Genomic DNA, 13,089 nt, shown 5'->3' with positions numbered 1-13,089 from the left:
CAGGCCGGACATATCGTTGAACCTGTCATGTATCACAACCTGCATGCTCTACCTTTACAATTTTCATTCAGTGTGAAACACAAACAAACCGATTGTTAAAATGACCATCAAATATCGAAAGGATAGGCGTTACGGGTTTTCCAATGGCACAGTACGTATAGGCCTTAGGCTTCAGGCCTCACCTTCAGGCCGCTTCGGACAAATTAGTCCAGGTTTCTTAATACAGCATTATCGTTTTCATAAAAATAATAATCTTGTTAATAATAAAAACTAGCGTGACTCGGCGCTCCGCGCGCCTCACCACCCATCGTTTCAGAGTGGTAGGCATCTTTGACCATTTTGGTGTCTTTTGGGTCTTCATGGTGTTTTGGGTCTTCAGAGTCTTTTGGATCCTCTGGGCCTTCAAGGGTATTTTGGATCTTTGAGGTGTTTTGGGTCTTCAGGGTCTTTTGGTGTCTTCAGAGGCTTATGGGTCTTATGGTTCTTCTTGGTCTTTAAGGGTCTTTGGGTCTTTTTGGGTCTTCCGGGGTATTTTTGGTATTCGGGGCGTTTCGGGTCTTCGGGGTGTTTTGGGTCTTCGGTGTGTTTTGGGTCTTCGGGGTGTTTTGGGTCTTCGGGGTGTTTTGGGTCTTCGGTGTGTTTTGGGTCTTCGGGGTGTTTTGGGTCTTCGGGGGGGGGACCGCATTGTATCCCTACGCCCCAGCTCGGATGGCGCTGCAGTTGATCGGGCCTGTATCGGCAGAGTCAATAAACGTGTACTACAATCGATCGTAGTTTGTCGAGATACCTTACATTGAGTATTGGGTTGAGTCTTCGGGATGTTTTGATTCTTCTTGGTCTTTAAGGGTCTTTAGGTATTTTTGGGTCTTCGGGGTGTTTTGCGTCTTCGGGGTATTTTTGGTCGTCGGGGTCTTTTTGGCCTTCGGGGTCATCGGGGTATACCTCTGGTATATTTTTCAAATCATGCTAATTTTAAATGTCCCACATTTGAGAAAAATGACAGCAATTTTGAGGAAAATATTTCACCCTCAGCAGCGCGGTAAATGGGGATGCACACCACAAAATTAGTACCTATCCCGAACAGTGTAATCCTAGCTTCAAAATAGCATGGCAGTTATCATGATTTGCTGAGTTTAAAATTCTGATGGAAGTGTGACAGTTATGTGAAATTGCCCAAAATGAAACCATGGAGGAGGGCCCAAAAGCACAAATTTTGAAGGAATCGGTATACAGCATACTTGTACATTTTAGATGAAAATTATATTGAAACAAAGATACTGTTGATTAAAGAAAATCACAGAGGCGCCATTTAGGTGGAAGTAATAAAAGTCCAAGCAGCACCCTAACTTTTCTATTGGAAAGCTCCACCAGCACCAAACTTGAGGAAAATATTGGCCAATTCAGGTCATAGTTGATTAGAAAACTCAAAGAAACTTAATCCCAGCAATCTGTTGCTGAAGATGCAAATGCATCAAGTTGATCATACTGCTCCGAAGTCCATACAAACCCTAAGGAACAGGAAGTGGTTGCAAATGAAGAATGTCAACACGCAAATGCCTTCTTCTTTCCTACCTGCACGAGTGGTGATTCTCGATGAGATACCAGATTGGAGAGAAAGTCTCACTGGTGAAGTCGCCACTCATTCCAGGAAACATTTCTGCCAGTTCTTCTTGAGAAATTTGTTTCTCACTGTGAAAACAGGGGGATTGCCATTAGGAATCAACTGCATGCCGAAGAATGTTTCTTCACAGTAATTTGTCTCCCTTGGCAACACCAATAGATCCAGGAAGCAAAAAGTGGGGTGAGGGTGGGGCTTAAATATATTCCGGTACTTAAAGGGCAATTTCCAGGAAATCGCACACAAAACTCAACGTCATATTTATTTACAGTCAATAACAGGAGCGTCTACATTTACAGTAATGAAGAAGACCAATGTTGTGACAAAGGAATGTACAGTTTAGCCCATAATTAAATGAAGCAAAGTAAAGTTTTTATCCCATTGTTGTACACCCATTGAAGAAGCAAGTAAAGTTAAGACAAAGTTCGAATCTCAGCTTCTTAAAAGATCAGTAATGATTCTTGCAGCCTGCACAGATAATGAAACTCATTTTTGATGATCAAGGAAGGAATTTAAGCACAACAAATTTAATTAAAAACTTCTTCGGGAATTTTTTTTTTTTTTGAACACAAGATCGAGGCTCGTGGAAGAGCTAACATTAATCACACAGAAAGACAAACCGACACATAAAACATATAACATGGGGAGCGGTAGACAAGATGGGGAGAGAGGGGGAAGGACACAAACACAACATTTGAGAGCAGGGACATCGAGATATCTGTGGGAGGGAGAGGGCTTTGGGGGGGGGGGGGGGGGAGGCATGGGAAGGGGGTGAGGGGTGGGAGAGGTATAAAACATATGGACACTGCCGGGACTTCCAGGAAAGAAGTTGGAATTTCAAACAAGGTGGATCTGGGGTGAATTAGTGGGGGTAGAAAAGATCAAGGTTTTGGATGGGGAAAGATAAGAGATGGTGGTGAACAGCTGTTTTAAAGACCTGGAGGGAGGAGTGGGATTGAAGGGAGTGTGGGAGTTTGTTCCAGAGGCGGGAGAAAAGAGGAATGAAAGAGTGAAGGTGAGCAGAGAGCCGAGATTTCGGCAGTTTAACCATCAGAGGGTTGCTGGCAGATCTTGTGCGACCTGTAGGAATATTTGGGGGACAAAGCACAGAGAGAGCTGGGGGAGCAAGGCTGGAGAGGAGTCGGTAGAAGACAGAAAGACCACCTACCTGCGGTGATTGAGTGAAAGGCCCTCGGAGATAGCTTCATCACGGGAGATTCCAATGATTCTGAAAGCTTTGGTTTCAACAGCGTGAAGCCGAGCTAGGTGTGAGGCAGGAGCACCGGCCCATAGGGGAGAACAGTATTACATTGAGCTGCGGATGAAAGCCTTGTATGTGGTGAGGAGCTCAGGTGTGCCTAGGAAGGACTTCGCACGACGGAGGATGCCCAGTTGGCGACTGGCTTTGGAGGCCAGCTTGGAAATGTGGTTTTCCCAAGAAAGATCATGGCAGATAGTGAGACCCAAAAGCTTGAGCGACAGAACTTCTTGGAGAGGATTGTTGAGAAAGTAGATGGGAGGGTTGTCCAGTCGATCTTTTCAGAGAGACATAGTAAGAGTGTGAGATTTGTCAGGATTGAAAGACATGTTCCACTTGTTTGACCAGTCTGTGATTTTGTCCAGATTTTCAGAGAGTGAGGAGGCTGCAGACTGCCGATTTGAGGGAAGAGGATTGGAGCGGCAGAGAGTGGAGTCATCAGCAAAGAGATAGAGAGGATTTTCCAGAGAGTCAGAGAGATCATTGATAAAGACCAGAAAAAGCACAGGGCCCAGAACACTGCCTTGGGGAACTCCAGCCTGAACAGGAAGGGGAGATGAGAGAATTCCATTCAGGGCCACACGTTGACTATGACCAGAGAGGAAGTCCGCAAGCCATGCATGGAGATTTCCATGGATACCAAAGGAGGAGAGTTTGGTGAGCAGAGCGGGGTGCCAGACCGTATCGAAGGCACGTGATATGTCAAGGGAGACAGCTCTGATTTCCTGTTTGGCATTGAGGACCTCCATCCATTGTTGAGACAGCAGAAGCAGCATGTCCAGAGTAGAATGACCTGGTCTGAATCCAAATTGATGATCGGAGATCAAGCCATTGGAGAAGAGGAAGGATTTGATATCTGAAGCAATGATGGATTCCATGACTTTGCTGATAATTGGGAGCAGGCTGATTGGTCTGTAGTTGCAAGGATCTGTTTTTGCACCTTTTTGTGTAAAGCGGTAATGTTTGCTGATTTCCAGGATGCTGGCAGATGACCTTGAGCAAAAGAGAGGGTGAAAGAACAGAGAGAGGGTGAGATAGAGCGGCAGAGCAGGATTTTAGGACCCGTGGGCTGATGCCGTCTGGTCCAGTTGCAGAATCAGAGTCGAGGTTTGACAAAAACTCCTCCACCTTGTCAGGAGAGAAGGACACAGAGTCCAGGAGCAGTCGGGTTCGACTGGATAAGGTGGGAACAGAGAGAGATGGGTTTGGGACACAAGATTTTGAGGCAAACACAGAGTTGAGGCATTCGGCTTTGTCACGTGCGGTGTCAACTGTGTAGCCATTTGAGGTAAGGGAGGGGATGGAGGGGGAACAAACACCAGAAACGGATTTGACCAGATGCCACCAGGATTTGGAGGAAGGAGACAGGTTTGAGAGTTCATTCTTGAGTGTGGAGAGATAGTGCTTCCTGGCACTCCTGAGGGCAGACACACACTTGTTCCGAGCTTGGTGGAAGGAACTGAGATTGCCTTCAGTTGGATTTGCCTTCCAAGAGGCAAAGGCAAGTTGTTTCAGGGCAACTGCCTCACCACAAGATTCAGTGTACCATGGACGGGAGGAAGGGTAAGACAACTGAAGACGAGATGGGATAAATCTGTGCATTAGAGAGAGCAGTTTGCTTTGGAAGAATTCCCAGGAAGAATTGATGTCAGAGGCAGTGGAGATGGGAGACCAGTCCAGATGATTTATGGCTGCTTGAAGACCGTGCCAGTCGGCCTGAGTGAAATGCCAGACTCGTGGATGCTGAGGAGGCTCTCTGAGAATGGCCAGAGAGATGTCCACTTTAACAAGCACATGATCAGAAGAACCGATTGGAGCAGAAGAGCAGCAGACATTAGCAGGGAAGTTTGTCATAACCAAGTCTAGAAGAGAAGATACACCATTGGCTGAGATCCGGGTCGGGAAATTGACAGATTGTGTCAATCCCAGTGAGTCGCAGAAGTCCTTTGCTGAGGTGCCATGGCTGGTGAGAGATGAACCCACACCCAGCCAGCTGGCATGATGACAGTTGAAGTCGCCACATATGAGGAAGAGAGAGTTGGGATGAGTGGATAGAAGTTGGTCCATGTTGTCAGACAGTGAAATGTAAATGGAGTCATCACTGTTTGGAGGACGGTTCAGAACACATATGAACAGAAGGTGGGAGCGGAGAGGAAGCCATAGCCAGAGGTACTCCTGGGGGTGAGGTGGAGAGAGGGCAGTGCAAGGAGAGTGACGAAGAGAGTTTTTGATAAAGATAGCCACCCCACCACCAGGACGAGGCTCAGGTCTATCATACCGGAGGAGGGAGTAACCAGGAAGAGATTTTTTTTTTTTGTATACAAGATCGAGGCTCGTGAAAGAGCGAACATTAATCACACAGAAAGACAAACAGACACATAAAACAAATAACATCGGGAGTGGTAGACAAGATGGGGAGAGAGGGGGAAGGACACAAACACAACATTTGAGAGCAGGGACCGAGAGACATGGAGACATCGAGAGATCTGTGGGAGGGAGAGGGCTTTGGGGGGGAGGCATGTGAAGGGGGGGAGGCATGTGAAGGGGGGGAGGCATGTGAAGGGGGGGGGGGGTGGGAGACATCTTGTCATCTATTAAGGAGACATCTATTAAGGAATCAGAGACATCTTGAAGGAGGAAAGTTTCTGTTCAGCAGATCAAGTCTGGATTGTCAGAAGCAACCTGTATGGAGAGATCAGTCAGGTTTGAGCGAAGGCCCCAGATGTTTGAGGTCCATACCGTTAATGAAGAGAGAGGGGGAGCATCAGGTACAGGACAGGGGAGGGGAGGGGTAGGGTAAGATGAAGGATGAGAGGGGGAGGTAGGGAGAGCAGTTGATAGTGTGTTAGAGATTACAGAAGAGTTACAAGAAAGGGAAGGATGAGGAGAACGAGAACGAAAGGTTTCATGGTGAAGGGATGAGGCACAGTGAGGGGTTGTTTGAGGTGGGGGGCAGAGGAAAGTATAAGGTTGGGGGAGTTGGAGGTATGAGATAGAAGGGAGATGAAGTGGGGAGGAGGCAGCTTTGAGGAGGAGGGGGGAGGAGGGAGAATTGGAGAGGAATGGTATGGGGGGAGATTTGAATGGGAGGAGTTGGGGGGGGAGTTTTGAAGCGGAGGAGCGAGGAGGAGGAGTGAGGGGGGAGTTTAGGAGGAGAGAGGCAAGGGGGGAGTTTAGGAGTGGAGGGGCAAGGGGGGAGTTTAGGAGTGTAGGGGCAAGGGGGGGATTTGGAGGGGAGGGGCAAGGGGGGTGTTTAGGAGGGGAAGGGCAAGGGGGGAGTTTAGGAGTGGAGGGGCAAGGGGAGAGTTTAGGAGTGGATGGGCAAGGGGGGAGTTTAGGAGTGTAGGGGCAAGGGGGGGGGGGATTTGGAGGGGAGGGGCAAGAGGGGAGTTTAGAAAGTGGATGATTAATGAAAGACGAACATTGATAACAAATTGGGTTTATTGTGATTTTCAAGTTAGCAATCCGATTAAGAACGATGGGGGAGGGATGGAATGAATGTGAATTTAGAACATGTAGTGAGGGAGACGTATAAGAGATTGAATTTATTTTTTTTGAAGTGGAATGAGTTGGAGAGGAAATTGAAAAAAGCCTTTTAAATAGGAAGAAAAACAGCGTGTTGTAATATACCACTGAATAAAACACTGAAGGGGAAAGTTTAAACATATTTAAATAATATTTAAATAGAACCGTGAACAATCTTATATGCACAAAATACCAACGGGGGGAGGGCCGAGAGGGACAACCACGAGTCACGTGAACAGGGCAAAAGGTGGATGGCAAGGAGATAATGGGGGCGGGGTGAACAGCACACCTGGACAGAATTACAGGACGAGACAACAGCACACGTGGAGAAAGGAAAATAAATGTTTTTGGATTTTTTTTTTTTTTTTTTGGGGCGTGGGGATTTAAAACATTAGACACAGAGGTAGAAGGGAAATTATGTAGAAATTATGTTAGACAAAGAGGTAGAAATTATGTTCGGGGTAGAAGGGAAAAATCTAAGAGCCAAGAAAAACACGAAGTAGGGGACTTAAGTTAACAAACACCGACGGGGGTACAAGGCCGCACACGAGGAGCAGAACACGATTAATTACGGTATTTGCCAGACGGTATTTAAAATGTTAGACAAGTGGTCGATGTTCGGGGAAGTTAGAGGGAGAAGAGAAAATCTAAGAAATAAGCAATACAGCGAAGGAAAGAACTTAAATTCACAAAGCACCGATGGGGGGAGGGAAGCCGAGAGAAACCAGGCCGCGCACGCGGTGGGAACAGAAAACGATTAATTAAACAAAAGTTTGCATGAATTGCAAATCAACACCAACTAGAAAACACACTACAACATATGCACAATAAAATAACGAGTAGAAATTTGACGAAGACACAAATGGAAAAAATACTTTAACTTTGCTGCCGTGCAGAGGTCGAAGTCGCTTCCTTGCTCGAGGGACCAGAAACGGAAGTCCAAATGAAGTCCAAATGAATGATGTCCTTATTACACGGCATAGAGCAGGGCTGACAGGATGGCCTAGACATAGAGGTACGCACAACTGGCCTCCAAGCCCACTAGCCTGGGATTGAATCCCGACCCAACTATAAACTGTCATCCCAGGGTTTTACAGGCAGGGTAATTCATTGATGCGTGTGCCATCCCTCGGATGGATGTTAAACTGGTGTCCCGTCTGCCAGAATTTGTTGGTGGACGTTAAAGATTCCACTGTGTCCTTTGCGAAGAGTAGGTGAGCTATCGCCGACACCATGACCAAATTCCTGTCCTAACTAACCATCAGCGTCACACCCGTGGACTCAGCCAATGATGCTACTCACCAGCCTTGTGCTGCATACTAACGAAGAAGAAGAACAGCAAACAACACATGCTCTGGAATCTCTAGCTTCATGTTGAAAACGACAGAATTGGTAAAAAAACAAACAAGAGAAAAATGACCACAGTGTGGTCACCAGCTGCGACGTGTAGAATCATGAGGATATATGTTGCAATATGCACTATCAAATTTATACTGGTTTCTTCAAACAAATCGCGATTTTAGTCCGCGATGTTCTTACCTCATACCAACGCACGTCCGAGTGTATGCGCATGCGCTATTCAATAATTACACCTAATTTGTGTCAAGTTCTGTGAAACGAGATTGATATGAAAACATTCATGTCGTCTTTGTTGCTAAATTTATTGTGGTTTCTTCAAACAAATCGCGATTTTAGTCCGCGATGTTCTTACCTCATACCAACGCACGTCCGAGTGTATGTGCATGCGCTATTCAAAAAGGCACCCCAACAACAAGAACAACAATGCGGTCCTCTCATAGAGCTGCTCGTCGCAGCTAAAAAAAATCTGGGTGAGCTGATCATTTTGTAAAGGCACTGGCACACAATAGCCTACTATTGCAAAAAACACCATGAGATCCTTAATGTCCACCAGCAAATGCAGGTGGACAGGACACCTTGATGCATGTCCCGTCCGATATTCAGTACGCTCCTTGATCTACGATCCCTGCCTGCAAAGCACCAGGGCTTCTACAGTCTGAAATTGAACCCAGACTAGACATCTCTTGGGTGAGTACGCCACCCCTAAGCTATCCTGTCAGCCCGTAGTAGTTGGCACTTTCGGAGGTGCGTTGATGCGATTGTAAAGTTTTGAAAATATGTTGGTTTGGAAAATCTGTTTATGCAATACATCTCTGAAGTAATAATCATCGATATCGACATTTATGGCTGATCATAATCAATAATAGTTAATAAGTATATGTGGGTATCTCGGTGCAGTTTGTCAAATCATCGCTTTATCTGTCATGACGAACTCATGTCAAACAATGCAAAACATAATCTCTTCTATCACACTGAGTTCATTTTTGGCATTCAAAAAAGGTTTAGGAATCTTAAACTGAAAATCAAAGACAAAGTGAGAATTTATGGGGAAAAGCCCCATTTAGTAAAAACTGATCATCTCCATCACCAAAGGTGGACAGGGTTATATTTTCACCCCTGTCTGTTTGTCTGTCTGTGAGCAGGATATTTCAAGAAGTTGTAGATAGATTACGACAAAACTTGGGGGATGAGTTGGGCAGGTGACAAGAACAAGCCGGTCGATTTTGGTTCAGGTCCGGATGCAGATCCAGCCTATCAGTGGGATTCAAAACGTAAACTGTTGAGTCTGGCGGAGGTACGCTCTCTACCGAGTGCCGTTCTAGTTACGTCTGTTTTGTTATGGGAATAACGTTTGTATTTGCTGTAGGTTTTCTTTCTTTTTCAATCATTTTGGACTTGGGCGATGCTGTATAAGCGATAATTGGCTGCACAGGTTATTTCTCGATTTTTATTGAGAAAATGGGGAGGGTCTAACCCAAGTCTTTTCATCTTCAAATAAATGGGAAAGATCGTTGGTGAGGACCAGGGGACTTTAGCCACCCAATCTGTGCCTATTTGTTAACTTATTCCACTTGGAGTAGCAATCTGACCTGTCCATAAAGATACCCAATGGATTAGTTGGCCTCAGAGAAAGAGGTGATGCAATTTTATTGCGACCTGGCCGCAGATCGGTGGTAAATTCTTCCAGCCACACAGCAGATGGTTCCAATATGTCTGTACGAGAGGGGGGAGAAACGAGTACAATAAAATTCAGGCATCATTAATCACTCTTGGAAAGGGAATTGCACAATGATCATATCAGATTACAAAAGCTTCAGCAACAAGTAATTAAAGACGCGAGAAAAGAAGAAGACAAACACGTTGGAAAATAACGAAGAAAGGAATACGTGCAATTAATTTCCTTAATCTGAAAAAAGGTTTCTTTGGAAAAGAGATAGCAGGAAGGTCACTAAAGGACACCAAAACCTTTACAAGACCAGATGATTAAAGATGGGACTGTCAACATCTCCTCAAATGTATGGCTTCCTTCACAATACAATGCCCTCTACTGGCAACACACTGGAACTGTACTCTTAGATTCAATTAACATTACACTGGGAATGCAAATCAGAACGAGATATCTTGAGGTCAGCAAACACTAAAATAAATAAAACCCTCCGCATCCTCCTTTCTCCACCACCCTCTTTTCCTTGAGAGAGAATAAGAAGAGTACAGGGAAGAGGAAGAAGGAGACCCATGTGGAGCAAATAATAGAACAAAAGAAAACAAAGGAAGAGGAGACGAGGAAATTAGCACAAAAAAAATAAAGGATGCTGAATGTTTATCCCTTGCAAAGAAAGCAGTGTAGATCTTGGAATGGGACAATTGGAAATCTCGACAATACAAACAGTTCTTACGTACCGATCTTGATGAACTTTATCACGCGGAACGTCACAGTGCTGGTACCCTGCCCCCCCAAGCGGGTGGTAACAATGATATCTCCTCGATCATCTTTTGCTGGACCAGTCCTGCAGATGATCTTGCTGTGCGAGATCCAATCAGCCGTAAGCAGGCAATTATGGCCACATATTGTAAGGCCTGACGGAACAAAAAAAAACAAACAGAGCAAATAAATTATTATTTAAAAAACAAACAAACAAGCAAGATCACCCGAACTATGTTTTTTTAAAGACTTATGGTCACACAAATAATTTAATAATTGAATTAGCTGGTCCTGAGGTTGGCCTATCAAGATTGGTGCAACATTCCATTAGCATCGTTTTCTCTGCCGTTTCCACTAAATGAAGGAGTTCAATCTGAACATCATTTTTACACGACACAGTTTCGAGCCAAAGCTCAACGCTGTGTGTCATAGAGTAACTCCTCACCAATGAGATCCTGAGAGCTGGTACCGAGGTTCTCTCCTCGGATTGTGACCTTGGTCCAAGGAACCCCTTCCTTGGGTGAAATCCCTGTCACCTGTGGGGTTGGGCGTCCCCGAGACATCGTGGCTGTGGAATGATGACAACAAACAAGTTAATCAAAACCTGAACAAAATAAAAGCCAAGTACGAGTGGACATCAAATGATAATTACTGCTGTGATGACAGGTCACAGGTCACACGTAGACAAGGAAAGGGACAAACAAAGTTTGTTTCTTTTAAGTATTTAAGCTTTTGCTATAAAGCCGTGTAAGCAAAGGCCTCTCCGCACACATTTATCTGTAGCATATTTCCATGCATCCCTTTGCCACTTTACACAGAATTACAAAGCTCTGCACGACAATGGGATCCTGCAGAATGAGGCCATTAATCATTTGGATGCTGAAGAATATAGATCTGGGTGGGCCATCGCTAAGGAAAAGGAGAATTGATGGAAAACTTGCACGAGGGTGAGACCACCCATATAGCTATGGACCACATGGGAATATTCACACTTGTCCCTGAACTCCCTGCGAGTGTGGCGTAGTGGTGGAAGTGGACAATTTGTACGGGTGGGAGGATCCACGACAAGGTGGTCTCTAGTTTTGGTGAATGCTATGGAAGAAAGGTGGCAGAGAATAAATCCCCACAAAGCAAATTTCTAAAATTAATATTCCGCCAGAAAGTGCACAAGACACAAATGAATTGTGATTTCCTAGGGTTCTATATGCGGCATCACCGACGCAGTGGGACATGGGGAAGGGGTAGACAAGATGCAGGAGGACAGACACAGGGAATGTCAGACAAGGAATAAAAGCGAGTGAAGATCAGTTCACGTAAATATCAAAATTAGTATTGATATCTCACCTTGTCTGCGTGACATAATGGATAGCTGCTGATTGAACTGCCTTGCAGCAACCAAGATAAATAATGAGTTCCATTGCAAGAAAGTTAAACCCAGTAGGAGGCCGTCCGGCCCATACAATGGTTGCCAACCTGTGGTTGTTTGTCCATGCTCTATCCTTATTAAATGCCAAGCTCTAGAAAAGGAATTAGTGCTTACCATTTCTACCTCCGCCATGGAAAGTGGACGGAGGTTATGTATTCAACCATGTTTGTCTGTTTGTGAGCCTGATATCTCAACTTTGTGCATGAGTTGGGTAGGTGAGAAGAAAAGGCCAATTTGATTTCGGTTAAGGTACGGATGCAGATCCGGCCTATCAGTGGGAAACAAAACGTAAACTGTTCAGCCTGGCGGAGGTATGTGCTCTACCGAGTGCCGTTCTAGTTATTCTTTGGCATGACTCGGCCGGAGTTCGAACGGCCGCTCTAACCATTATTCCACTGAGTGTGGTTCAACAAGATTATTTTATAATTATCGTTATAGTCAACTACTGGTGTGTATCGACAACTTGTGTCAGCAGACCTGGATACTTTACTTTCTCCTAATGGCAGGACACCCCCACAGTTGAAAGTGGAAAACATAATTTTAACCAATTACTACATCCTGCCTATTAAAAACCAAAAATCGGAATTTCTTACAGAAACCATCAGCTTGACAAATTACAAATGTGTGAAAAAGAATTGCACACTGAATTATTTTGGCTGAGACAGTATGGTGGTACTCAAAGTTATGACTGGTGGATCAATTCCTTTAAACAGGAAAACTCGAACGGCTCTTGGTAGAGCGCATAACTCCGCCAAGCTGAACAGTTTACGTTTTGTTTCCCACTGATAGGCCGGATCTGGATTCGGACCTGAACCAAAATCTAATCGGCTTGTTCCTGTCGCTTAGCCAAATAAATCCACCGAGTTTTGTCGGAATCCATCCACAACTTTTAAATATCACGGTATAAATAGTTTTTGGCCCCATCTCTCAATGGTGAAAAATCACTGAGAAATTAAAAAAATTCTCGTATCCGGATCTTCACCAAAATAGATTCGATTCGTCCTTGCGACATACCCAACCAGTCCACCGAGTTTTGTCTAAATCCATCAATATTTTTTGAGACAGGGGTGAAAACACAACCTATGTCCACCAGCAACAAAAAGGTCTCATTCCTAATCAAAGTCTTTCGTGAAGACCTATCTATAGGTTTATAAAATCTTCCTGTATATACGTTTTCACTAAAGATATGGATTAGGAAACAGGAAGTTAAAATATATATATATATATATATATATATATATATATATATATATATATATATATATATATATATATACAGTATATATATATATATACAGTATATACAGTGTGAGCCAGAAATATGGTCATTATTTAAATTCGTGTGAAGGAAATAAAAAATCGCATTTCAAAATAAATTCATTCATGATATTTAAGTACATAATATGCATTTTTTATTTTTTACTGATTTCGTTTTGCAGAAGTGAGCCAAATGATGGGGGTTTCAGCAAGATGGTGTCCAT

The 13,089-nt window shown here is 44.3% G+C and overlaps 1 protein-coding gene across 2 annotated transcripts in view; it reads right to left on the bottom strand.

Moving 5' to 3' along the window:
• The window catches only part of EXOC2 (exocyst complex component 2), a 183,336-nt gene that overhangs the window by 152,951 nt on the left and 17,296 nt on the right, over window positions 1–13,089 (bottom strand). For both annotated transcript variants that reach the window (XM_078779721.1, XM_078779722.1), the window contains exons 2-5: window positions 10,628–10,750; window positions 10,161–10,337; window positions 9,350–9,473; window positions 1,573–1,689 (exon numbers count right to left, since the gene is read on the bottom strand). In XM_078779721.1, the coding sequence (XP_078635847.1) occupies window positions 1,573–1,689; window positions 9,350–9,473; window positions 10,161–10,337; window positions 10,628–10,745 (536 nt within the window). In that variant the 5' untranslated portion in view covers window positions 10,746–10,750. The remainder of the gene's footprint in view (window positions 1–1,572; window positions 1,690–9,349; window positions 9,474–10,160; window positions 10,338–10,627; window positions 10,751–13,089) is intronic.

This window comes from Myxine glutinosa, chromosome 6 (assembly GCF_964187855.1).
Source record: "Myxine glutinosa chromosome 6, kmMyxGlut1.1, whole genome shotgun sequence".
NCBI lineage: Eukaryota > Metazoa > Chordata > Myxini > Myxiniformes > Myxinidae > Myxine > Myxine glutinosa.
This window is presented reverse-complemented; position numbering and strand designations above follow the sequence as displayed.